Source organism: Macaca thibetana, chromosome 4, assembly GCF_024542745.1.
Source record: "Macaca thibetana thibetana isolate TM-01 chromosome 4, ASM2454274v1, whole genome shotgun sequence".
In the NCBI taxonomy this organism is placed as follows: domain Eukaryota; kingdom Metazoa; phylum Chordata; class Mammalia; order Primates; family Cercopithecidae; genus Macaca; species Macaca thibetana.
In genome coordinates, this window is record NC_065581.1 from 10,914,075 (window position 1) to 10,941,464 (window position 27,390).

Genomic DNA, 27,390 nt, shown 5'->3' on the forward strand with positions numbered 1-27,390 from the left:
CCGGTGACCAGGTAGGAGCCTGCAAGGAGGCTGTTGTCTGAGACACAGACTTTTTTTTTTTTTTTTTTTTTTTTGAGATGGAGGCTCACTCTGCCACCCAGGCTGGAGTGCAGTGGCACGATCTCAGCTCATTGCAACCTCCACTTACCGGGTTCAAGCGGTTCTCCTGCCTCAACCTCCTGAGTAGCTGGAATTACAGGGGTGCACCACCATGCCCAGCTAATTTTTGTATTTTTAGTAAAGACAGTGTTTCAGCGTGTTGGTCAGGCTGGTTTCGAACTCCTGATTTCGTGATGCGCCCGCCTTGGCCTCCCAAAGTGCTGGGAGACGCAGACTGACTGACTTTCTTTCTTTCTTTCTTTTTCTTTCTTTCTTTCTCTTTCTTTCTTTTCTTTTCTTTTCTTTCTTTCTTCTTTCTTTTTCTTTCTTCTTTCTTTCTGCCTGTCTTTCCCTCCCTTCCTCCCTTCCTTCCTTCCTTCCTTCCTTCCTTCCTTCCTTTCTTTTTTGACAGAGTCTTACTCTGTCACCCAGGCTGGAGTGCAGTGGCACGATCTCGGCTCACTGCAAGCTCCGCCTCTTGGGTTCATGCCTATTCTCCTGCCTCAGTTTCCTGAATAGCTGGGACTAGAAGCGCCCGCCACCGTGCCCGGCTATTTTTTTGTATTTTTAGCAGAGACAGGGTTTCACCGTGTTAGCCAAGATGGTCTCGATCTCCTGACCTCGTGATCAGCCTGCCTTGGCCTCCCAAAGTGCTAGGATTACTGACGTGAGCCACCACCACTGGCCTGCAGACTTCTTTCTAAGGTGTTTCTGCCTCTTCTTCAAGTGGAGTCCATTGAAATGGTGGTAGATTATTCCATTTTGCACACTGGGGACAGTGAGTTTTATTTTCAATTTTAGAAATAAGTAGAATTTCAGAGAAAGAGAGTGAATGTTGTGCTTAGTATATTTGGGAATGAAATACCTATTGCAGATGATAGCCTTGTATTAAACAAAATGCTCTTAAAAAAATTGAATTGCAGAAGGCAAAACTATCTTCATTTCTTTGCTGCTAAGGTAAGTTACTTCCAATGTTTGCAAGATCAACCACTTAATTGTATAGTATATGTATATGCGTAAATACACATGTGCATCTAAAGGACAATCTCAAAGTAATGTTATTTAATATGATTTCTTTTCAACTTCTTACCACAGAAAAATCTGAACAGACACCCTAGTATAGTTATTTAAAATTATAAAATTTTAAAATAAAACATTGAAGTATGTTGTTATGCATTGATATTCCATATTTTCTCGTAGAAACTGAGAAGATAAAGATATTTATCATTTACCTCAAGAAGCCCATGATTATCAGCTACAAAGAAGTCATGAAAATAGAAATCCATTTTGATTTGCAGTTCAACATATCACAAGCTTCCATTCAAGCTTTAGGAAAAGATAAACAGGTGGCAGGTTTCATTCTTTTGGATTATTTAAAAATGTTTTAGTATATTTCATGTCTATTAAATGTCCTTGTTGGGTTTTGATGTGAATATTTGATCAAGCAGAAAACCTGGTCTTTCGAGTGCCATGTAAAAAGAGTTGAGAGTTCTGGATTTGAATCCCACTTTTCCCTTTTCATGGGTCATTGTCTTGACGAGGTAGGACAGAAAGCCTCTTTGTTCCTTGAAATGCTTTATTCTACTTACTGTGAACAGATGAAAAGTTTTCTAGGATAATATCACCCTCTTACCACCTTCTTCCTGGAGTCCTGAGGACACTGGCATTTCCATCTCTCTCAGCTCCCCCTGGACCTATGGGGAGTGTATTAGTCTGTTCTCACGCTGCTAATAAAGACATACCCGAGACTGGGTAATTTATAAAGGAAAGAGGTTTAATGGACTCACAGTTCAACATAGCTGGGGAGGCTTCACAATCATGGTAGAAGGCAAAGGAGGAGCAAAGTCACATCTTACATGGTGGGAGGCAAGAGAGCTTGTGTAAGGGAACTGCCCTTTATAAAACCATCAGATCTTGTGAGACTTACTATCACGAGAACAGCATGGGAAAGACCCATCCCCATGATTCATTTACCTCCCATGGGAATTATGGGAGCTACGTTTCAAGATGAGATTTGGGTGGGGACACGGCCAAACCATATCAGGGAGTCATTAGGAATAAAGTTTCTGAGGGAGTTTTTCCACAGTTTTACCTGTCGGTCTTACCTTGTGGAAATGGTCTGTACCTCTCTAGATTGCTGTGGTCTCCAACTCTCTGACTGTAATGTTTCCTGTTTGTTGACAGGAACAGGAAACCTTTCTATATCACAGACGGTAGACGGGGCAAAGAAATTTGTGACAAAAGGCAAAAAATACTGTGGTAATGGCCCACAGAGAGTTGAATTAAGAGCTCAGAGATCTGAGGGAGAGGTCTTGGTCTGGCTTCCTTTTGGTTTGAGTTGTATATGAAAGTGTTTATATGTAGCAAAGTGCTCTTAAAATAGTTTCCAAAAACTCACCCTATTTTAATGACATGGTCTTTTTACAAAAACTCCATTTCGTGGTTGAGGATGAGGATGAGAAATAAAGGGGAAATCAGTCACTTGATAAAAAAACATTTCTTCCATCAAATTACATGTGTTCTGATGAGAAGTTTGCCTTAACTCACAAAAACATCAAAACCAAATGTATTTCCATATTTCACAAAATGAATAATATGTTTGGAGGGGAGAATGAGGATTTTCCTGTGATAAAACTGCAGTTCCTAGAATAGGAGGCCCCTACCCTAGGGAAAGGGGTTGGCCTGAGGACCCTACAGTTGGGAACTCACTACAGACTCATCCTGAGAGAGACTCAGTGCCTACAAGAAGCAGGGATTAGCCGTTACCCAACGGGGTGAGACCTGGGCCAGAGATGGGAGAGGCTGGGAAGACACTAGGAAAGAGTGCTTAGAGCAGGGGAATGGCTAGCCCTAGCTCGTCCTGGAGGGAGATGGGGCCTGGAGAAGGCAGAAACAGTGGAATGATCCTTCAGGAGAGGACAAACTGGTAAACTTGAGTAACTTCTGATTTATCATGTTTTGTTCTAAGCTTTAGGTTTTCCTTAATTTTTTTTTTTAAATGACTACATTTCAAAGTTGACTTTTGTCTTGCATTTCAGATGTTGCCTGACCAGATGAAAATCTCCTCAGAACTTTTTAGTAAGTCTGATAAAGAAGACAGGGAGAATCCCAGTGGCCATGAAAGAGAAACAGGTATATTGGGAAATAAGGAAATTCTGACCCTGAGTTTCCTGTAAAAGCAATGAAACCTTAGTTGGAAGAGGTCACTGGAAACCTGTGGTCATATGAGTGATGCATGTCTGATGGCACCTCTGGAGGAAGAAGAACTGCTGATAGCCTTGAATTGTTTTCTACACCTGATAAGGTCTCTCTTGTCGGTCAACTGGAAATGACAAAGGAGAAGAAATGATGGGGTTTGGGGGAGGCAGGACATGGGGGGTAGGGAGGGTCTTGTCTACCCACAAAGCTGGCCCCGCACTAGACCATGTTTCTCTTTTGACTTACGCCCCAAGGCTGTTTTCCCAAGTGCCCATAGATTTCTTGTTTTTTGAGATGGAGTCTTGCTCTGTTGCCCAGGCTGGAGTGCAGTGGCGTGATCTTGGCTCACTGCAACCTCTGCCTCCCAGGTTCAAGCGACTCTCCTGCCTCAGATTCCCAAGTAGCTGGTACTATAGGTGTGTGCCACCATGCCCAGCTAATTTTTTCTATTTTTAGTGGAGATGGGGTTTTGCCACATTGGCCAGGCTGGTCTCAAACTCCTGGATTCAAGTGATCCGCCCACCTTGGCCTCCCAAAGTCGTGGGATTTCAAGCATGAGCCAACATGCCAGCCAGTGCCCATAGATTTCTGATTGGAGGTTTGAGGCAGGACCTAATTACCAGCTCTTACCAAAGGATGGAGAGGTACCAGAGGGGGCATCCCATGAAGAGCACTGGTGAGAATGTCAGCGTGTGCATGGTTATTATAGTAAATGTCTTTCTCTTAATTTGTATAGAGCAGGCAAAAGAATCCACCAACGTGGTAGAGTTTATGAGTGCTGAAGATGACCGCTGCCTAATAACTCTCCGCTTAAATGACCAACCTAAGCCACCTGTGAGTACAGGGAGTGGGGCTCAAGGTTCTTATCTGTCTCTACTAGCGTAGTGACAGGTGGAAGCCACCTTTCCTGGTTCATAGACCATTTTCTCCTGGCCAACCATCTGTCAATTAAAAAAATTTTTTTAAGACAAGGCCTTGTTCTGTCGTCATAGTTCACTGCGGCTTCAGCCTCCCAAGCTCATGCGATCATCCTGCCTCAGCTTCCTGAGTAGCAAGAACTACAGGTGGTGGCACCATGCCTGCCTCATTTTAACATTTTTTATAGAGATGGAGTCTTGCTCCATTGCCCGGGCTGGTCTCAAACTCCTGGCCTTAAGAGATTCTCCCATCTTGGCTTCCCAAATCTCTGGGATTACAGGCATGAGCCACCATGCCTCATCAGCTGTCTGTCAGTTTTTTTCACCATCCCCTCCTTGAGATTGTTTTTGCCTCCATGTTTGTGTATTCTCTTTTCTTTTTCTTTTTCTTTTTTTTTTGAGACTGAGTTTCGCTCTTGTCGCCCAGGCTGGAGTGCAATGGCACGATCTTGGCTCACTGCCACCTCCACCTTCTGGGTTCAAATGATTCTCCTGCTTCAACCTCCTGAGTAGCTAGGATTATAGGCGCATGCCACCATGCCTGGCTAATTTTTGTATCTTTAGTAGAGACGGGATTTCGCCATGTTGGCCAGGCTGGTCTCAAACTCCTGACCTCAGGTGATCACTCGCCTTGGCCTCCCAAAGTGCTGGGATTACAGGCATGAGTCACTGCACCTGGCGGCACCCGGCTGTGTGTTCTCTTTTCGTTCAACTCGGTTTTCCCTTGGAATACATGACTTATTTGGCCTCTGTCTCATTTCTTCATCTGGGATCTAGAGACTGAAGGAGCGTAATGTTTGGGAGTGACACTTAGCTCCTCCCTGGCCTGAAATGAGAATGAACTATTAGTAGCTGAATGCTGCGGCCCTTGAGAGGCAAGAGGGCTTGAGGACTGGGCCCTGAAGATACCCAACAAACAGAACTCAAAAAAACTCCATATTAAAATCAAGCATAAACATGTATTCATCACAGCATTTATGACAATGTAAAAACAGAAAAAGATTTTAAAAATATAAATATCCAAGTACAGTTGAATAATCCACCAGAAAGATTAAACTTGCCCTAAATCTCTAATCTTTTGTAATCCAGGCTTAATTTCAAAATGCTTTATGTTTTAAACAAATTACGCTCCTAGGCTGGGTGCGGTGTCTCACACCCGTAATCCCAGCACTTTGGGAGGCCGAGGCAGGTGGATCATGTGAGGTCAGGAGTTTGAGACCAGCCTGGCCAACATAGTGAAACCCCATCTCTACTAAAAATACAAAAAAAAAAAAAAAAAAAAAAAATTAGCTGGGTGGTGGCGGGCGCCTGTAATCCCAGCTACTCTGGAGGCTGAGGCAGGAGCTTCACTTGAACCCAGGAGGCAGAGGTTGCGGTGAGCCAGATTGCGCCACTGCACTCCAGCCTGGGCAACAGGGTGAGACTCCATCTCAAAAAAAAAAAAAAAAGAAAAGAAATGACCCTCCGGTTTGGTTTTAGTTCTTCTAAAATGTAGAGAGGCTTGTCTTTGCAAAAAATATTCCCATACTTTCTTTTGCCTTCTGACTTAGTATTTTGAAGTAGTATTAGGCACAATATTGAGATTGGTCAGCTTTTGAACAGTCGTCCAGCATCTCTTCTGTTGCAAACGTTTTATTAGAAAGGATTTTGTCATCCTGTACAACAGCAACTTGGTTGTGAATTGACTGATGGAATAATCTTTTACTTCCTCTCCATACTTCTTTGCCTTTATGTTATATAAGAAAGCCCAGGCTTCTAGAAGGGTACTTCTCTTATCTCTAGCTTTGTAGAATATGTTTAGTTGTACATAAGAGGCACTAACACCCCTCTAAAATTCTCATTTATGATCTGTGCTTGTAGAAGTCTCATTACAGAAAGCATCTGTTCTCTGAGAGTGATCAAGATTCGAGTACCAGTGAACTATCTTGGATCAGTAACCAAAAAAGGAAATCCCTAAAATCATATTCTGGTAGAAAGAAGACAAGAACCAGAAGTAGTATGAGCAGTAAGTCTGGCATGTCTTCTTTTGAATCACTTTTCAAATAGTGATTTTCAAATGAGATATTTATTTTTCGGTATGTAATGGGAGTGGGTCCAAAGAAAGATATGATCATGGGGCCAGCTTTCCCTGCTACAGTTACACTGGAAAGGCAAAATGTACTGTGTACATGAGACGGAAGAACGTGAAATTAACCAACAGTTGTTACAGATGAGTTTTGTATAAATGGAGTAGAAATTCAGATAAGAGGAATCTGTCATGAGCTGGAATCATCAGGAAAATCTTCAAGGAAGAGGTGGGTGGGACTTGATTTTTAACCCTTGGAAAAAAGAATAGGATTGTGAAGAGGAGAAAGGGAAGCATTATTAGGCAGGTAAAACCACAAGGGCATGCATGGTGGCTCACACCTCTAATCCCAGCACTTTGGGAGGCCGAGGTGGGAGGGTTGCTAGAGACCAGCCTGGGCAATGTGGTGAGACCACACCTCTACAAAATTAACACATTAGCTGGGCATGATGGTGTGTGTCTGTGGTCCCAGCTACTTGGGAGGCTGAGGCAGGAGGATTGCTTGAGCCCAGGAGGTCACGGCTGCAGTGAGCAGTGATCACTTCACTGCACTGCAGCTCAGGTGAAAGAGTGAGACCCTGTCTCAAACAAAACAAACTACAAGGACACAACAAGGATGTGGGGGTGACATTCAGGGACAAAGTCTGGAGCAGAGAATTCATGCTGAGTGGTGAGGAACTGAATGGTGAGGAGCAAGATTGAATATAGAAAGGATCTTAAGAGGAGACATTTCAGGAAGCTGTAGGAAGTGGGAATTGCTTTTAGCCTTAGCATATTGGGAGAGGGAGTAGTGAATTTTTATGCCTCATGAGTTAATGTGTATGTTGTGTACTTGTTTTCTTTCAATTTAGTCTTGTCAGTTTTCCCCCCCAGTAGTGGCAGTGACCGTGAGAAAGACCAAGTAAGTACATTTTATCTGGGTTGATATGTGCCCTACGAGTTAAACGGCATTTATTTCCCCAAAAACAACTTTCAGAAGTATGAAAATAACAAAATATTGGTTTACTGATATGTGAATCACTGTCAATGGAAATTGCAAGGACTTCTAAACATTTAATATGACTCTTGGGTAAGTATTTAGGGTCTTCTATGCTGGGCATGCTGGTTCATGCCTGTAATCCCAGCACTTTGGGATGCCAAGGCGGGTGCATCACTTGAGCTTGGGAGTTCGAGACCAGCCTGGGCAACATGGTGAAACCCCGTCTTTACAAAAAGTACAAAAATTAGCCAGGTGTGGTAGCATGTGCTTATAGTCCCAGCTACGCAGGAGGCTGAGGTGGGAGGATGGCTTGAGCCTGGGAGGATGGCTTGAGCCTGGGAGGTGGGGTTTGCAGTGAGCTGAGATTGCGCCACTGCACTCCAGCCTGGGTGACAGAATGAGACCCTGTCTCAGAAAAAAAAAAAAAAAAGATTTAGGGTCTTTTTTTTTTTTAAACTGTTCCCAAATGTTGCTGGAGGATGTTTGTTATTAATGATGCTAAAATTCTGGGCTATTCCCATGTCCTGCAAATGTATACTCTTTTGAATGTATGTTCTGAGGTAAACTTGTTGGTTCAGTTCTTCCCTTAGTTTTTTCTAATGCTTTTAATGATTTAATTATTTAGACATTTATTTTGCAAGTGCTTAGGATACCTTCAGGCTTATATAAATATTGAATAAACCCTCAAAGTTTCTTCATTTCCCTTCATTTATCCTTGTTTTATATCAAAGTTGTAAAGAGTAGAGACAGCAGTGTCTGCACCAATTCAAAGCCAATTTTTGCCTTTTATTCACTGAATTACCTCTATCAGCAGTTGGTTTTTGTTTTGTGTCATATGAGCTATATATACAGTACAGAGTCTATAATCTAGTTCAGAGTGTTTTGTAAGGAGCAGCTGCTGTGATTCTGAGAGTATCGACAGTGTCCTGCCTGCTCATGCAGAAAGAGTTTGGTTAGGGTCTTAATCACACCTTCATCTTTCTTCCATCAACCTGGGATGTGTTGCTCTCTGTCAACCTGAAGGGCTCTCATGCTCTAAGGACAGGGGTGGTTTAAACCTATGAGTCAGAGTGCGTATTTATTCAGTGAATAGTTTAACCTGAAATAATGAGTTATCAGTTAGAAATGGACCCAAAGAACAGTTTCTAGTAAATACAGCTTTTATTTGAAATAAACACCAAAGAAATACCACAGCTTCAAAAATCTTTTTTTTTTTTTTTTTTTGAGACAGTCTTGCTCTGTCGTCCAGGTTGAAGTGCAACAGTGTGATCTCAGTTCACTGCAACCACCGCCTCTCAGGTTCAAGTGATTCTCCTGCCTCAGCCTCCTGAGCAGCTGGGATTACAGGCCCCTGCCACCATGCCCAGCTAATGTTTGTATTTTTAGTAGAGACAGAGTTTTGCCATGTTGGCCAGGCTGGTTTCGATCTCCTGACCTTAAGTGATCCACCTGCCTTGGCTTCCCAAAGTGCTGGGATTATAGGCATGAGCCACCGTGCCTGGCCACAGTTTCAAAAATCGATAAATTTAAGCTGTGCCTCTGGCAAGAAATCTATGTTGATTTTCAGTGAGGGCATTGCTGATTTTCTACAAATACTGGTATTCAAAATTATACTTCTCTCTTGTATAAGATAATAATTTACAGTACAGGTCAGCACATTTTTTCTGTAAAGGGCCAGATAGTAAATACTTTAGGCTTTCTGAACCATGCAATCTCTGTGGCAACTACTCACCTCAGCCTTTGTAGCCAGAAAACAGCCAGAGACAGAATGGAAACACATGGGTATGCTGTGTTCTAATAAAACTTTGTTTGCAAGAACAGCAACAGACTAGAGTTTGCCAACCCCTGATGTAGAGCAGTGGTTCTCAAACACCAGTGGCCATCACAATGACCAGGATGGCTTGCTAAAACATAGATTGCTGGGTCCTGTCCCTAGAGTTTTGAATTGAATAGATGGGACTTGAGAATTTGCGTTTCCATCAAGTTTCCAGATACTGCTCATGCCCCAATGTAGACCACACTTTGAGACCACACTTAGAGTTATCTACTGAAATATGACTTCATGTTCTTCCAATTCAGGGATCTTATGATCTTAGCATTTATTTTTTTGTGGCTATTGTTTATTAGATGTGTCTTTGAAAAATTAAAAAGAGAAGCTCAATAGCATTTATACCAAACTTTGAATGGAAAGCAAAAGGAGAAATTTCCTATTCAGTAAAAATGCAAGTGAGCTGAGATCCGGCCACTGCACTCCAGCCTGGGCGACAGAGCGAGACTCTGTCTCAAAAAAAAAAAAAAAAAATTGCAGTCAGAATTTTATTTACTGCAGTAAAATCTCACTTAACCAGAGTACCTCAAGAAGGAAGGATTTAGTTAATGTAATTTTCCTGCTCATTAAAATTTAAATCTCGTGTCCCCTTACACTAATTCTAATTGTTAGATATTTTATTTCTTAGTAAGCTGAGTAAAGGAAATATAATTGAATCATTGATCATTTAGGATTTTCACTAGGATCATTAGGCAGATCAGTTCTCATGCTGTAATACAATAGAGGCAGGTAGAGCAGGCATGTTTCAATGAGTAGACACTTGGCTTTGACCCTAGGACTTTAGACAGGCACATTCCCTCTGTTTCTGTCTCGTGCACTCTGTCTCTCTCTTAACTAAATGTCTGAAATAAGCTTGCTTTATTCTCCTTCCCCTTTGGTTTTTATTAATGTATTTAATAAAAGTACTATTATTTGAAAATGTCTTTAAGATAATTTTAAATTAATAAAAATAGTAATGTTATAGTTCCTAAGGAAAACATTTCTATCTCAATATATACATTGAAAATAGTTCAAAGAGTCAAGGTTTGAATCTATTGTCCATTTGAGTGGAGCAGTACTTTAATGCAGAGCAATTAGAAGATAACTGGAAATTGGCTGGGTGCGGTGGCACACGCCTGTAATCCCATCACTTTGGGAGGCAGAGGCGGGCAGATCACCTGAGGTCAGGAGTTTGAGGCCAGCCTGGCCAACATGGCGAAACCCCGTCTGTACTAAAAATACAAAAAAATTAGCTGGGTGTGGTGGCGCATGCCTATAATTCCAGCTACTCACAAGGCTGAGGCACGAGAATTGCTTGAACTCAGTAGGTGGAGGTTGCAGTGAGTTGAGATCATGCTACTGCACTCCAGCCCGGGTGGCAGAGTGACTCCATCTTAAACAAAAAAAGATAACTGGAAATTGGAAATTTAAGAATCTATAAGATCCTTTTCAACTGTGAAAACCAGAGTCTAGGATCAGGTGCCAGCCTCTCTCTTTTTACCTAACAGAATTTATGATTTCCAAGGATTCATGAGATTTTCATTTCTGTATCTCCTGAAAGAATAAATGATCTAGTTCAGATTCAGTACCATGGCATTAAGCTAATATCCACCCCTCAACTAAAAACACACAGAAATTCTGAATAGAATTAGCATTTATTTTCAAATGGAGTAAATCTAATACTTAAGCTTCTTAAAGTAATATTGAAAATGTCTTAGAATATTTTGATAACTTGTTTTGAATTGTTATAAATGTTAACACTTTAAAAAGATACTATATTTTAGGCTAAGCTTCTGTCACCATCACAGAAAGACATACCCAATCAAAATAACACCGTATCTCCAAAGACTTCTGAAAAAAAATTCCAAGATAGTTTTGCTTTTTCGACTCCTGAAGATTCTGCCCAGAGAACAGGTACATGATTTTCCATTGACTTACACAGAAAAAATTTGTATTCGGGAAAGGAAGTTTGAAGTAAACAAAACATTTTCATTTTAATATATATTAAAGAAAATATGAAGATAACATTGTTCTTTACCTTAATGTCTCTTATTAGAAAATAACAGAGGATATGATGTTTTAATTTTGCTTTGCCATTTGAGATCAGCTTGTGCCCAAGAATTGCTGGTCTCTTCTTTTTTTAAAGAAGCAAGACATCTCAAATTATGACCTGTAGCAGGGGTTGGTAAACATTTTTTGTAAGGTTCCAATAGTAATTATTTTTTGCTTTTTGATCCATATGGTTTCTTTTTCTTGTCTTTTTTTTTTTTTTTTTTTTTTTTTTTGACATGGAGTCTTGCTCTGTCGCCCAGGCTGGAGTGCAATGGTGTGATCCTAGCTCACTGCAACGTCCGCCTCCCAGGTTCAAGCAATTCTCCTGCCTCAGCCTCCCATACCCAGCTAATTTTTGTATTTTTAGTTGAGATGGAGTTTTGCCATGTTGGCCAGTCCATTCTGGAACTCCTGACCTCAAGTGATCTGCCCACCTTGCCCTCCCAAAGTGCTGGGATTACAGGCATGAGCCACCACAGCTGGCCTTGATCCATATGGTTTCTGTTGTAACTATTCAACTGTGCGGTTGTTGCACAAAATTGGCCGTGGATAAGATGTAAGCCAATGGGCTAGCTGTCTTTCCATAAAACTTTATTTATAAAATGAGTAGCAGACTGGATTTGGCTTGGGGGCCAGAGTTTGCCCACCCTTAACCTATAGGCTTTTACTTAACCCTCAATGTATTTTATTTTCGCTGTCTCCTTTTTTAAGTTTGTTAAGAATATGATTTTGTTTGTTAATAACAATATTAATATTGTTTATTATTCTGCAGTTCAGTACATTGCCAGGCATACAATGATATTTAGTAAGTACTTCAATAACAATCTGTTAGTGTAGCTGCCACTGGAAGAAAATAAATAGGGAAAATAAAAAAGTAGAGAGGAAAATGTAACATTCAAGAATAAAAGGGGTCAGGTGCAGTGGCTCCCTCCTGTAATCCCAGCACTTTGGGAGGCTGAGGCAGGTGGATCACCTGAGGTCAGGAGTTCGAGACCAGCCTGACCAATATGGTAAATCTCATCTCTACTGAAAATACAAAAATTAGCCAGATGTGGTGGCAGGCTCCTGTAGTCCTAGCTGCTTGGGAGGCTGAGAGGAGAATTGCTTGAACTGGGTGGTGGAGGTTGCAGTGAGCTGAGATTGTGCCACTGCACTCCAGCCTGGGTGACAGAGTGAGACTCTATCTCACAAAGAAAAAAAAAAGTAAAACAGAATAAAAGAAAGGAAGAGAGCAAGAGAGGGAAGAAAGGAACAAAGTTACTACCAAAAAGTAACAATCAACAAGATGGCAATACTAAGTTCTTACCTACCAATAATTACTTTAAATTGATTAAATTCTCCAATCGAAAGACACAGAGTGGTTGAATGGATAGAAAAAAATGAGATTCAGCAATATGCTGTTTACAGGGGACTCACTTTACCTTAAGGACAGGTATAAACTGAAAGTGAAGGGTTGGAAAAAGATAGTCCATGCAAATGGCAATCAAAAGAGAGCAGGGATGTGGCTACACCTACATCAGGCAAAATAGACTTTCTGTCAAAATTTGTCACAAGAGACAAAGACTAGATGATGATAAAAGGGTTAATTCATCAACAGGAAATAGCAATTGTAAATATATATATGAACCCAACATTACAGCACCTAAATATATAAAGCAAATATTAACAGAATTGAAGAGAGAAATAGCAATACAATAACAGAGTTCTTTAATTTCCCCACCTTCAACAGTCCATAGATTATCCAGATAGAAAATCAATAAGAAAACAGTGGACTTGAATAATACAGTAGACCAGATGAATCTAACTAACATATACAGAACATTCCGTCTCACAGTGGAACACATACTCTTCTGCAGTGCACAGTGCACATGGGACATTCTCCAGAACTGATCATATGTTGGGCCACAAAATACATCTTAACAAATTTGAAAAGACTGAAATAATCTTAGAGATCTTTTCTGATCACAGCAGTATGAAACTAGAAATAATAACAGGAGGAAGATTGGAAAATTCAAAAATACATGGAAATTAACACACTCCTGAATAACCAATGGATCAAAGAAATTAAAAGGGAAATTTAAAAATCTTGAGATAAATGAAAATGGAAACATACCAAAATTTACGGGATGCAGCAAGAGCAGTGTTAAAAGGTAAGTTTATAGCAATAAATACCTACATTAAGAAAAAAGAAAAATCTCAAATAACTTCACCCCTCAAGAAACTGAAGAAAGAAGAAACTAAACCCAAAGTCAGCTTAATGAAGAAAATAACAAATATTAAAGCATAAATAAATGAAATAGATACTAGAAAAGACAATAGAAATGATCAATGAAACTAAGAATTTGTATTTGGAAAGAGTGAAATTGACAGACCTTTAGCTAGAGAAAAAGAGAGAGGACTCAAAAGAAAAAAACATTATATATGAAAAAGGAGACATTACAACGGATACCGCAGAACTACAAAGGATCATAAGCAATTACAACAAACAAATTATACACCAACAAATTGGATAACCTAAAAGAAATGGATGAATTTCTAGAAACGTGACCTACCAAGACTGAATATGAAGAAATAGAAAAGCTGAAGAGACCCAGAATGAGTAAAGGGATCAAATCAGTAATCAAACCTCCCAACAGAGAGTAGCCCAGGGCCAGACGGTGTCATTGGTGAACTCTACCAAGTATTTAAAGAAAAATTAACACCAATCCTTTTCAAAGTCTTCTGAAAAACTGAGGTGGAGAGAACACTTCCAAACCCATTTTATGAGGCCATCTTTACCCTCTTGTCAAAGCCAGATAAGAATGCTACAAGAAAAGAAAATTACAGACCAATGTCCCTGATGAACGTATATGTAAAAACCTTCAAAAATACTAACGAAACTTACTAAATAGCACATTAAAAGGACTATATACCATGATAAAGTAGGATTTATCCCTGAGATTCAAGGAAGGTTCCACATACACAAATCAATAAATATGATAAACCACATTAACAGAATGAAGATTAAATTCCTAGAATCATCTCAATAGATGCAAAAAAAGCATTTGACAAAATTTAACATCCTTTCGTAATAACTCTCAATAAATTAGGTACATATGGAATGTACCTCAATATATGACAAGCCTATAGCCAGCATTCCACTCACTGGTGAAAAGCTGAAAGCTTTTCCTCTGAGATCAGGAATAAGACAAAGGTGCCTACTCTTGCCACTTCTGTTTAACATAGTACTGGAAGTCCTACCCAGTTCTATCCAGGCAAGGAAAAGAAATAAAAGACATCAAAATTAGAAGATGTTAAATTGTTTTTGTTTAAAGATGACATGATTTTACATATATCAAACCCTAAAGGCTTTACCAAAAAACTGTTAGAACTAATAAATGAATTCAGTAAAATTGCAGGATACAAAATCAACATACAAAAATCAGTTGTGGAGTTTGCTTCTGGGTTTCAACAAAACTACAACAAAACAAAAATGAGTTGCATTTCTAGACACTAACAATAAACTAAGAAAGAAATCAAGAAAATCTCGGCCAGGTGTGGTGGCTCACGCCTGTAATCCCAGTACTTTGGGACGCTGAGGCAGGCAGATCATGAGGTCAGGAGATCAAGACCATCCCAGCTAACACAGTGAAACCCCATCTCTACTAAAAATGCAAAAAATTAGCCGAGCGTGGTGGCACACTGTTGTAGTCCCAGCTACTCAGGAGGCTGAGGCAGGAGAATCGCTTGAACCCAGGAGGCACAGGTTGCAGTGAGCTGAGATCATGCCACGGCACTTCAGCCTGGGTGACACAGTGAGACTCCATCTCAAAAAAAAGAAAAAAGAAAAAATCTCACTTATAATAGCTTACAAAAAACACAAAAATAACCAAGGAGATGAAAGATCATACTCTGAAAACTATAAGACATTGATGAAATTAATTGAAGACATAAATGGAAGAATATCCTATGTACATGGATTGGAAGAATTAATATTGTTAAAATGTCCTCATTATCCAAAGCAATACACAGATTCAATTCAATTGCTATCAAATTTCTACTGGCATTTTTCACAGAAATAGAAAAAACTATCCTAAAATTTATATGGAACCACAAAAGACCCTAAATAACCAAAGCAATGTTGAGAAAGAGGAATACAGCTGGAGGCATCACACTTTTTGATTTCAAAGTATATTTAAAAACTATAGTAATCAAAACAGTATAGTACTGCCATAGAGACAGGCACATAAGGCCAAAATAACATTATCAGCCCAGACATAAACCTACACATATATATGGCCACTTAATTTATGAAAAGGGCACCAAGAATACACCATGTGGAAAGGAAAGCCTCTTCAATAAATGTGTTGGGAAAACTGGTTATCCACATACTAAACAATGAAATTGGACCCCTCTCTTACACCATATACAAAAATCAACTCAAAATAGATTAAGACTTTAAGATCTAAAACTGTACAACTACTAGACAAAAATAGGGAAACAGCTCTTTGACATTGGTCTCAGCAATGATTTTTTGCATACAACCCTAATAGCACAGTAAACTTTTGGGACTGTGTCATACTAAAAATCTTGTGCACAGCAAAGAAAGCAATCAATCAAATGGAAAGACAACCTAAAGAATGGGAGAAAATATTGGCAAATCATATATCTGATAATAGGTTAGGGGTTAATATTCAAAATAACTTCCACAATTCAAAAGCAAGAAAACACATAACCTAATTAAAAATGGGTAAAGAAGCTGGATAGACATTTTTCCAGAAAAGATGCGCAAATAGCTAATGGTGGGTATATGTGCTCAACATCACTGATCATTAGAGAAATGCAAATCAAAACCATAATGTGATATCTCACACCTGTCCAGATAGCTATTATCAAAAAGACAAGAGAGAACAAGTGTTGGCAAGGGTATGGAGAGAAGGGAACAATTGTACGTTGTTGGTGGGAATGTAAATTGATGCAACCATTGTGGAAAACAGTATGGAGTTTTCTCAAAAAAAATTAGAATTGTATAGAATCCTTCAATCCCACTTCCATGTATATATCCAAAAGAGATAAAATCAGCATCTTGAAGAGATATCTGCACTTCCATGTTTATTGCAGCATTTTTCACAATAGCCAGGATGTGGAATCAGCCTAAGTATCAGTCAGTGGATGAGTGAATATAGAAAATGTGGTATATATAAACAATGGAATACTATTCAGCCTTAAGAAGGAAATCAGGCCATATGCAACAACATGGATAAACCTGGAGGTCATTATGTTAAGTGAAATAAGCTAGTCACTAAAGGACAAATACTATATAATCTCACATATACACGGAATGTAAAAAAACCCATAGAAACAGAGTAGAACAGTGGTTGCCAGGTGCTAGGAGGTGGGGGGAAAGAGGAGATGGTCCTCAAAGGATATAAACTTTCAGGCATAACATGAACAAGTTCTGGGATCTACAGCACAGGCAGTGATGGATGTGCTCATTGATTTGAAAGTGATCATCATTACACCATGTATATGTATATCAAATCATCAGAAAAGAGTAAGAGGCAATAAGGGAGGGGATTCTAAGGGAGAGAAGAGAAGAATCACAAGATAGAGGTGGAAGGATCCCTGCCCATGTTATTTGAGGCCGATCTAGTTGAAGTAACTGGCTGTTAATCTTACCTACAGATGTACAAACCTAATAAGAATTCATGTCCAGAAGATACAGTCAGTAGATTTTTGTTTCACTTAGAACTGTGTCCCTTTTTTTGATGATGAGATTTAATATCTAGAATGATAGTGAATTCTTATTGCTTTGTTACTTGGCATGTATTCACTTGAAACTTCTCTCTAATGCTCAGAGCTTCAAGGTCCTCACTCGCTGAGCAAGCTCACTTCCTTGGAGCACCCAGAAGATGAAGAAAACATATCTAAGGTACTATTTAATTGTTGGTTATTCATCTGATTTTCCAGAATTAATGTCATATTTGCATAACACATTGGCTATTCCTTTTGACGGGGTAATATAACACCACCTGTTTCCTGCTTCGCCATAAAGGACATATATTTGTGGTCTGTTCTGTTTTTAAGATTGTGAACCAAGAATCGCTAATGGAAAGTACTAGCTTGAAACATAAGCTGCAAAACTTGGAAGACAGAGGTGAGAGAATAGTCCTTTTTTTGGGGGGGTGGGGGCCAGAATAAAATGAAATTAATCTGATTTTGGCAGACTGGGCTGTTACTCAGATTGCAGATCAAGTCACTTTGCACAGTGACTTTTGCCAGGCCGTGGAGGGAAGAGTGTGAGCTGCTTATTAGTTCTAAATGTTCATGAAGGTTAGGAGGAAAAATGGAGGGCTCTATTCAGAAACCAGGACCTCTTGTGCCAAGGAAGGTATAGCCTGGGACCTGAATCCCACCAGCCAGTCACACCTCTCCAGCCTCAGAGGAGGGCACAGTGCGGGTACTTTCCTAAGGATCTCATCCAGAGCTTATTTCATTCTCAAGCATGTACTTGCAGTTTATAAGAAATGTTCTAAAACATTGTGTGGTCAAATTATTAAAACTTCTGAGTTCATTTACTCATGTTAACAGTGGTATAAAGATTCCCAGCCTGGTCCACAATGTTGTATATAATATAATGTAATGATATAATACTTTTCTACTGTTTATGATGTTTCTTGACTGCATTTTTTCTCTACTTTAAAAAATTACATATCGAAAGGATTCAACTGGTTATAAATATGTGTAGGATATTTAGAAAATTAATGCAACAAATATCTACAAGCCATCATCCAGTTTTAGAAATATAACATTACTATTGCTTTCAAAATCCTGGTATGCTTTACCTGAAACCCATCCCACCCCCTCCCCTTAATTTTATGTCTGAATCTCTGCTTTTTTGTTCATTTGTGCATTGGGGGAATTCCATACATTCAGAAGAGATAGTCAGATGTGTACAGTTTAAAGAATGACTATAAAGAGAACATCTGTGTAACCACAGCTCAAACTGGGAACTAGAAAATTGCCATTGGCTTACAATCCTTCCATACCAGATTATTACTTATTAATTTCTTTCATCCCTCATGGAGGTAATGACTTAGGACTTTTGTAAAAACCCTTCAGTTACTTCTCTTTATACTTTTGCTTTCTCCGTATATATCCCTAAATAATATACAGTTTAGTTTTATCTGATTTTAAATGTAAACAAATGACATTATACTGTATATGTTTATATGGCTTCTTTTGCTCAGTCATTTGTGAGATCCATTCATGCTAATATGTGTAAGTGAAGTATATTTCTTTAGCATTCAGTTACATGAAAATACCACATTTAAAAATCCATTCCAGTGCTGTGGGATATTTGGATTTTTGCAGTTTGGGTTGTTAGAAATAATGCCACTATGAAGAATCATGCACATTTCTCCTGATACACATGTTAAAAATCTTGTCTAGGTACATTTTTAGGAGTATAATTGCTGGGTTACAGAATATGCATACCTTTAACAATTTTACATATGCCAAACTTTCTCAAAGTGACTGTATGTGTTACTTTTCCACTGGCTGTGTATGAGAGCCCTGTTGCTTCACATCCTCACCAACACTTGGTATTTTAAATTTCTGATGTGTGTGTGTGTGGACACTGAAGTTTTAATTCAAATATCCCTGATTGAAGTTTAGCATAGTTTTATGTGTTTATTAGCCATTTTAATTTCCTCTTTTGTGTAGTGTCTAACATGTCTTGCCTAGTTGTCTATAGAATTATCTTCTTATATTGATTCCTAGGAATTCTTCATAATACATTCTGGACACTCGTCCTTGATTATGTGGCTTGTAAATATCTTCTTCCACTGTGTGGTCTGTACTTCTTTCTCTGTATAATGCGTTTAAGATTGCTTTTTTGATAAACCAAAGCTTTTAATTTTAATAAATTCTATTTCTTCAATCTTTTCTCTGTGGTTAGTCATATGAAATTCTTACCAAAAACATATGATCATATATTATTTCCTATATTACTACATTTAATGCTATTCATTTCTCTCTAAGTACTGCTTTAGGTGAATCTCACACATTATAATCTATAATATTTGTCATTATTTACTTTAAAATATTATTTTTTATTTTTTAATTTTTTATTTTATTTTATTTTGAGACAGAGTCTCGCTCTGTCACCCAGGCTGGAGTGCAGTGGCGTGATCTTGGCTCATTGCAACCTCCGTCTCCCGGGTTCAAGCGATTCTCCTGCTTCAGCCTCCCGAGTAGCTGGGATTACAGGCATGTGCCACCATGCCTGACTAACTTTGTATTTTTAATAGAGGTGGGGTTTCGCCATGTTGGCCGTGCTGCTCTTGAACTCCTGACCTCAGGTGATCTGCCTGCCTTGGACTCCCAAAGTGCTGAGATTACAGGCATGAGCCACCATGCCCAGCCTAAAATATTATTATTTTTTATTTCTTTATTGACCAGATGTTGGTTAGAAATATATTTGTTAATTCTTAGTGGTATAGGAGTTCTTAGCTATCTTTTGGTTATTGTTTTCTAGTTTGATTGCATTGTGACTAGAGAACATAGTCTGTATGATTATGCCTTTTGAAATTTTGAGATGTACTTTATGGCTTAGTATATGCCAATTTTTAAAAATATTAATTTGTGGTTAAAAGAGTATATTTCACAATCATTGGGTACAGTGTCTATATATGTATATTCATTAGGTTACTTTTCTTGACTATATTCTTCAAATCTTATATTCTTACTATTTTTTAATCAGTCTACTTATTATATCAAGTGCTGAGAGAAGTGTATTAAAACCTTTCGTTATGATTGCAGATTTGCCAGTTTTTTCTTCTGGTTCTGTTCAATTTTTGCTTCCTACAAGTCTTTTTTCTAAAGAATAAGTCTTTAGGCCAGGCATGGTGGCTCACACCTGTAATCCCAGCACTTTGGGAGGCTGAGGCGGGTGGATCACTTGAGGTCAGGAGTTCAAGACCAGCCTGACCAACATGGTGAAACCCTGTCTCCACTAAAAATACAAAAATTAGCTAGGTGTGATGGTGCATGCCTGTAATCCCAGCTACTTGTGAGGCTGAGGCGAGAGAATCACTTGAACCCAGGAGGTGGAGGTTGCGGTCAGCCAAGGTCGTGCCATGGCACTCCAGTCTGGGCGACAGAGTGAGACTCCATCTCAAAAAAAAAAAAAAAATAAATAAAAAAAGAATAAGTTTTAAATAAAAGTAAAATAGTTAACTTATTGTGTATTTACCTTATGGCATATTAAAACTCTTATCATTATGAAGTGATGACCCCTATATCTGGTCATGTTTTTGTCTTAAAGTCTGTTTATTTTGTTTAGAATTTTCATGGTATAATTTCTAAAAGTCTTCTTATGACTGACGTATGTGTATGTGTTTCCTAATGTTATATATTGTTATATATATAACTTGTAAACAGCCTGTAGTTGGACTTCCTTGTCCCTCATTTCATAGTATGTCTTTTAACTGGAGTATTTAGTCCATTTATATTTCACGTACTTCCCCGCATATTTGGATTATATCTACTAATTTATTTTGTACTTTCTGTGTGCCCCAACCATTCTGTTTTCTTTCTCTCATTCTTTTCATTTTGCATAAGTATTTTTATTGTACTTTTACCTCTACTCATTTGTAGTTATATACCCTCTTTTTTCTTTTATTGATTAACTTAGAAACCATAACATGTAAATTTCTAAGTCTAAATTTAATTTAGTGTTAATCTAGTGTGACTTTTACATATTGTGTAAATTTCTAAGCCTAAATTTAATTTACTGTTACTTTTCCTCCAGATTATATAGATCTAAGATCCTTGAATTCCATTGGCCTACCCCAACCACATAATGTGTTGGTGTTCTTTATTTTAAAACTTGAGGTTGAATTTTTGCTTTATGAAAATGCCCATTCAACCCTTATTCTTGAATTTTGCTGGGTGAAGAATACCATGTTGGCAAAACTTTTTCTATCATACATTAAATAAATTATTCAGTTGTTTTTTGTATTCTATTCTTCCTGATGAAGATTTAGCTGTCAATCTACCAGTCACTCTTCAAAGGTAATTTGTCGTTTTTTTTTCCTCCTTCTGAATATATATAAGATTTTTTCCATTTATCCTTGGTAATGTTCCACTTATTAAAATTTGTCTAAGTAAGTCTAAATACGTCTAGGTAAGCAAAAACGTTTTTGTTTATGTTCCTTGGCATTTGTAGGGAATCTGGAATATGACATGTCTTTCATCAGTTCTGGGAAATTCTCAGTCACTATCTCCTCAAGTATTGCTTTTGGCTCATTCTTCTTTCTCCTGCTTGAACTCCAACTAGATTCTACATCTTTTAGCCACTCCTACATATTTTCTATTCCTTCACTTTATTTGCATGCTAGATAATTTCATCTGTTTTTCACAACTACCTGTTCACCAGTATCTAATACTGGACCTATCATTGAATGTTTATTATATTTTTTTATTTCTAGAAGTTGTTTGGTCCTTTCTAGAGCTGCTAGGTCCTTTTATGTAGTTCCTATTCCCTGAATACTTTTTTTTTTTTTTTTTTTTGAGATGGAGTCTCGCTCTGTCACCCAGGCTGGAGTGCAGTGGCGTGATCTCAGCTCACTGCAAGCTCCGCCTCCTGGGTTCACACCATTCTCCTGCCTCAGCCTCCCGAGTAGCTGGGACTACAGGTGCCCACCACCACACCTGTCCAGCTAATTGTTTGTATTTTTAGTAGAGACAAGGTTTCACCGTGTTAGCCAGGATGGTCTCGATCTCCTGACCTCGTGATCCGCCCACCTCAGCCTCCCAAAGTACTGGAATTACAGTTGTGAGCCACCGCGCCCGGCCTCCCTGAAGATATTTTTAAGCTTGTTTTTCTTTGTTTAAATAGAATAGTTAATCTTCTTTCCTCTTTTTCAAAGTTGACTTTAGTTGTTCAAGGGACTTTTTTTTTTTTTCATATAAATTTAGACTAAGTTGATCAAGTTACTTAAGTTCACTGGAATTTTGATAGAAATTGCATTAAATATATAAGTTAACTTGAAGAGAAGTGACATCTTTAAAATATTAAACCATCCCACACAAGAGTATGAAATGTCTCTCTATTGGTCTGTGTCATTGCATCCTTTATTGAGTTTTAAAGTTTTCTCTATGAAGGGCTAATGTATTTTGGGGTAATTCTTAGATATTTATGATTTTTTTACCATTGTTTTAAAATTTGTTATTGCTAAAGTTGAGCGATACTGTTGATTTTTATAAAATAACCCTGTATCTGGCAACCTTGCTGAACTCCTATTAAGTCAAATAATTTATCTGTTGATTCTCTTAGTTGTCCTGAGTAGATGATTCTATTACTTGCAAAAAATGATAGATTCTTTCTCCCCTTCTGATACTTACATCTCTTATTTTTCGTTCTTCATATCATTGGCCAATATCTTTAGTATGTTTTAAACATAGCAGTGAAAATCTGCATCCTTGTCTTTTTTCTAATCTTATAGCAAATGCATCTAAAGTTTCTCTGTTAAGTAAAATATTTGTAGTAGATTTTTGGTATCGAATTTTTACTAGATTAAAGAAGTTCCTTTCTACTCATAATTTGCTGAGTTTTTAAAAAATCATAAATAAGTATTGAACTTTATGAAATGCATTTTTCTGCATCAACTAAGATAATCAAATGAATTTTCTCCTTTGGTTTCTTTTTTCCCTCCAGCTTTATTGAGGAATAATTGGCAAATAAAAATTGTATATATTTATGGTATGTAATGTGATATTTTGTTATGCATATGTATTGTGAAATGATTACCATAATGAAGCTAATTTACATATCCCCTCACATAGTTATCTTTGTGTGTGTATATGTGTGTGTTAATAATAAGGATCTACTCTCTCGGCCAGTTTCAAGTACATATACATTATTATTAGCTATAGTCACCATTGTATATCTCAGGTCTCTAGAACTTATTCATTTAATAACTGAAAGTTTATGCCCTTTGACCAACGTCTCCTCATTTTCCCAACCCCTTGATTCTTGAAGGTAACCATCCTTCTATGCTAAGTGAAAGAAGCCAAACACAGACCAGGGCTGCATAATTTTACTTATATGTGGAATTTTAAAAAGTACAACTCATAGTAACAGACAATAGAAGGGTATGGTGGTCCTTTTGCTTATTAATATGACAAATTATATCAATAGGTATTATGTTGTTCAGCCATACTTGTGTTCCTGGGATAAACTTCCTTTGTTTGTGGTATGTTTTAAAAAAGATACATTGTTGGACTTATTTAGTGAATACCTTATTAATGAACTTTACATCTACGTTCATGAGTGGAACAAACCTGTACTTTTCTCCTACTGCTATTATCTTGCATTGGAATCAGTGTCACACTAGCCTGTGGATGGAGGCCGGGCAGCTCTCTCTCTTGCTGGAAAAGTTTATAAAAGATAAAAAATAACTATTTTTTAAAAGTTTATAAAACCACCTGGGAATTTGGGGGATGGGAAAATGTTGTTATTTCAATTTCCTTAGTAGTCACTGATATACTCAAGTTCTCTATTTCTTCTTGGGTCAGTTTTGGAATTATATATTTTTCTAGGAATGTCTCAGCATCATATTTTTTAGTGTGCTTCTTAATGTTTAATTTAACTTTAATCATTGTAGTTGTTTCCTTTATATTGTGTACATGCTTATTTGTATCTTTTACTCTTGATAAGTTTTACTAGAAGTCCATCTTTTAAAGAATTGGTCTTTTGGTTTGTTACTCTTCTCTGTTTTTATTTCTATTGTTTTATCTTCTGTTGTTATCTGCTTTTTTAAAATTTTTACTTCTTATATCTTTGCATTTATTCTGATGTTCTTTTTCCAGTTTTTGAGTTAAATACTCATTTGTTTTTAACCTTTCTGTTTTCTTGATAAATGCATTTAAGTTTTCTTAGGAATGCTTTGGCTCTATCACATTTTGATAGTAGTGTTTTTGTTACCATCAATGCTTAGTAGTTCTTCCTTTTTATGTATTTTTAAAAACCCAGTTAGTTATTTAGTAAAATTTAATGTAGTTTCCCAGCATATGGGATACTTCCGTTACTTATTGCTAACTGTTTGCAACATGGTCAGAGAAACACAGTCTGTATAATATCTTTCCTTTAGAATTTACTGGGATTTACATTAAGGCCTAATTGGACTTGCCTTATGGCTGAGAACAGCATCCAAATTTCATGAGTGTTCTGTATGCACTTATCTACTTCCCTTTGTTGTATATTATATGTTTTGAGGCAGTGCTACTAGGTGCATCAGGAAGTGACTCTTCATCTTCAATCTTTTTTTCACCCTTGTGAATTGCTATCACATAAAGAGCTTTTACCTGGATTTTAAAAAGTCTGATCTGACAATCTCTTTTAATAGGAACAATTAATCCATTGTGCTTCCATTGATGAATTTGGATTGAGTTTTCTTGTCTTTGTCCCACATTCTCATTGTTTCTGTCTTTGCCTTCATTTAGATTTATAATTTTTAATCATTTTCCCCCTTTTCCTAGTTTGGAAGTTTTCATCCCCTATTTCTAAAGTTAACCCTAGAAATTTTAACACACACACTTTTAAAAGCTTCAAGTTAATATTTTTACCATATTCCAAACAGAAGAAGGACCTTCAAACACTAACTTCAATCACATTTCTGAACATTTTGTTTCCAAACATATGGGTTATTTTAAAGGTATTTCATTACCTTTTGCTAACTTTTTGCAAGATGGTCAGAGAAACAGAGTCTGTGCAATATTGTTTAGAATTTATTGGGGCTTATATTAAGGCCCAGTTGGACTTGCCTTATGGTTGAAAACTGTATCCAAATTTCATGAGCATTCTGTGCTGTACTTATTCTTCTGACCATTTAGCTGCTTCTCCAGTTTTTCTAATTCGTAAAATGTTTTCTGTTGGTATTACTTCACTCAGTGTTTTATTAGATTTACACTCAGATTTAATCATTTTGCTCACAATTCCTTTTTGCATCTTTCCTCCTGGTATCACTGTCCTTTTGTTCTTTTTGCCTGAATTACTCTAAAAAATATTTTCAGCATTTTCATTACAGGATTGATGTTTCTTTTGGAAAACAGAGTCTAAGGTCCAACTGGTCTTTCCTTTTTGTAGTACGATCAGCAGGAGCCCTTCCCTTAACTCCCTCTCCTCCAGCACTCCAACAGAAGCTGGGAGAGAAGAAGAGACGTGTGTCAGAGGGACCCTCAGACAGGCTGGAGTGCAGTGGCACAGTTTTGGGTCACTGCAGCCTTCGATTTCCCAGGCTCAAGCAATCCTCCCACCTCAGCCTCCCAAGTAGGTGGGACTACAGGTTCATGCCACCATGCCCAATGAATTTTTGTAATTTTTGTAGAGACAGGGATTTGACATGTTGGCCAGGCTGGTTTTGAACTCTTGGACTCAAGCAATCTGTCACCTCAGCCTCCCAAAGTGCTGGGATTACAGGCATGAGCCACATGCCCAGCCAGAGGATAATTTTTTTTTAAGATTTTGAATTTTGCCATCATCTACCTTCTTGGAGAGGTCTCCAGATTCAGGAAGGAGTCAAGAGGATAGCCCCTTCCTAGCTCAGTGCCTGGCATATAGATACACTCCATAAGTATTTGTCAAGGGAATGGAGTAAGAAAGTTAGAAAACCCAACATTTAAGGCTGGGCATGGTGGCTTATGCCTGTAATCCCAGAACTTTGGGAGGCCGAGGCAGGAAGATTGCTTGAGCCCAGGAGTTCAAGAGCAGCCTGGACGACATAGTGAGAGCCTGTCTCTACAAAAATTACAAAAATGTTAGCTAGGCATGGTGGCATGTCCCTGTGTTCCCAGCTACTCTGGAGGCTGACATGGGGGTGGTTGAGCTTGGGAGGATGAGGCTGCAGGGAGCTATGATTGTGCCACTCTATTCCAGCCTGGGTGACAAAGCAAGATCCTGTCTCAAATGAAACAAAAAACCCAACATTTAATAATGAAACTCTGCTGGATTCCATATTTAAGCATGTATATGTAGTCACAAATATTTATTATCAATTGAGTTATCCATTTTTAATTGTATTAATCTATACAAAAGATATTTAGTAGTCCCCATCAGACTGAGTATTCAACAGTAAAAATCGTCTTTAAATTATCATACTCTTAGCACTTAATAAACATCGGTAAACAAAGCACTTGCATTGGGAAAGCGTTGTAAAAACCACATGGAGGATCTTTCAGTAGATTCTGTTCTTGCTCAGTAAAGACTGTTGGCCTTTATCATTGTTTACCACAGGATGTCACTTCAGAGCAGGGTTTCAAAAAATGCCTTAACTTAGGGGAACTTGGCTGTTAACCACAGGATTGGTTCTGGTCTGGCATTAAACATTGTTTTTAACAGAAGTTTTGCAAGTTGAAAAATACAACACAGATGCCAAACATACGTTCACTGAAACTTGTGCCCAGTCGGCCACCCAAGAGAAGTTCAGAAGCTCCTCAGATCGTACCTGTCTTCACTTTTCTTGGAAATGAAGAAAGCCGGGTTCTTGTGAGAGCAGAACACCCTCTTTACAGCCACCAACACATACACACGGATTTCACGTTCTTTTAAGATGACTTGACTACATTTGTGTTCATTTTTGAGGTGTTTTCTGTATGTAGTTTTAACTCTGTTATGAAAACATTGAAACATGACAGTGAAAAGCAGCATACGGTTACTGTGGAAACAAAACTGAGCCAACGACATCACTTAGGACCTGCAGCCTCTCCTGATGAAGTGCTGGTTCTTGTGCAGGAGCCTGTGCTCCCTGGAGAGCCATGCCTTTGGTACAGGTAAAGAATTTCACCAGCACTGCCACTTCGAAGAAGGTTTCTAGAAGTCTAGCGATTTCTGTGTCTCTGAAGCCATCCATCTGGATGATCCCTTGTTAGTAGGTTCACAGATTCTGCGTAATTCATTCAGGGGGTGACCAGGTTATTTACATCATGTTCCTGGACTTCTCTCTTTGGTGGATGTAACTAGTGTCTGTGCTGACAGATGCCTTGCTTTGCCCCAGGTATGCTCGGTGGGCGGCGAAGGGGGGAGGATTAAAATTCAAGGCCAAGCTTTGGCTTATTGCTATAAATTTGCCACCAAGAAAAAACAAAAAAAAAGAAGTTCCAGAAGGGGCAGAACAGGCAGTAAGGAAAAGAAATGTGGTGATTGTTGATCAGTGCCTAATTGAGGTAGGTGGAATCCTTTTTAGGTGGTTTCTTTTGGCCCTAACTGGGGTATAGACACCACAGAAGATGC

The 27,390-nt window shown here is 38.3% G+C and overlaps 1 protein-coding gene across 1 annotated transcript in view; it reads left to right on the top strand.

Moving 5' to 3' along the window:
- SYCP2L (synaptonemal complex protein 2 like) overlaps positions 1-27,390 on the top strand; it is an 85,675-nt gene that overhangs the window by 37,329 nt on the left and 20,956 nt on the right. The window contains exons 15-22 of the mRNA XM_050788821.1: positions 1,300-1,445; positions 3,138-3,231; positions 4,034-4,131; positions 6,075-6,219; positions 7,131-7,180; positions 10,850-10,979; positions 16,955-17,028; positions 17,184-17,253. Of these exons, the coding sequence (XP_050644778.1) occupies positions 1,300-1,445; positions 3,138-3,231; positions 4,034-4,131; positions 6,075-6,219; positions 7,131-7,180; positions 10,850-10,979; positions 16,955-17,028; positions 17,184-17,253 (807 nt within the window). The remainder of the gene's footprint in view (positions 1-1,299; positions 1,446-3,137; positions 3,232-4,033; positions 4,132-6,074; positions 6,220-7,130; positions 7,181-10,849; positions 10,980-16,954; positions 17,029-17,183; positions 17,254-27,390) is intronic.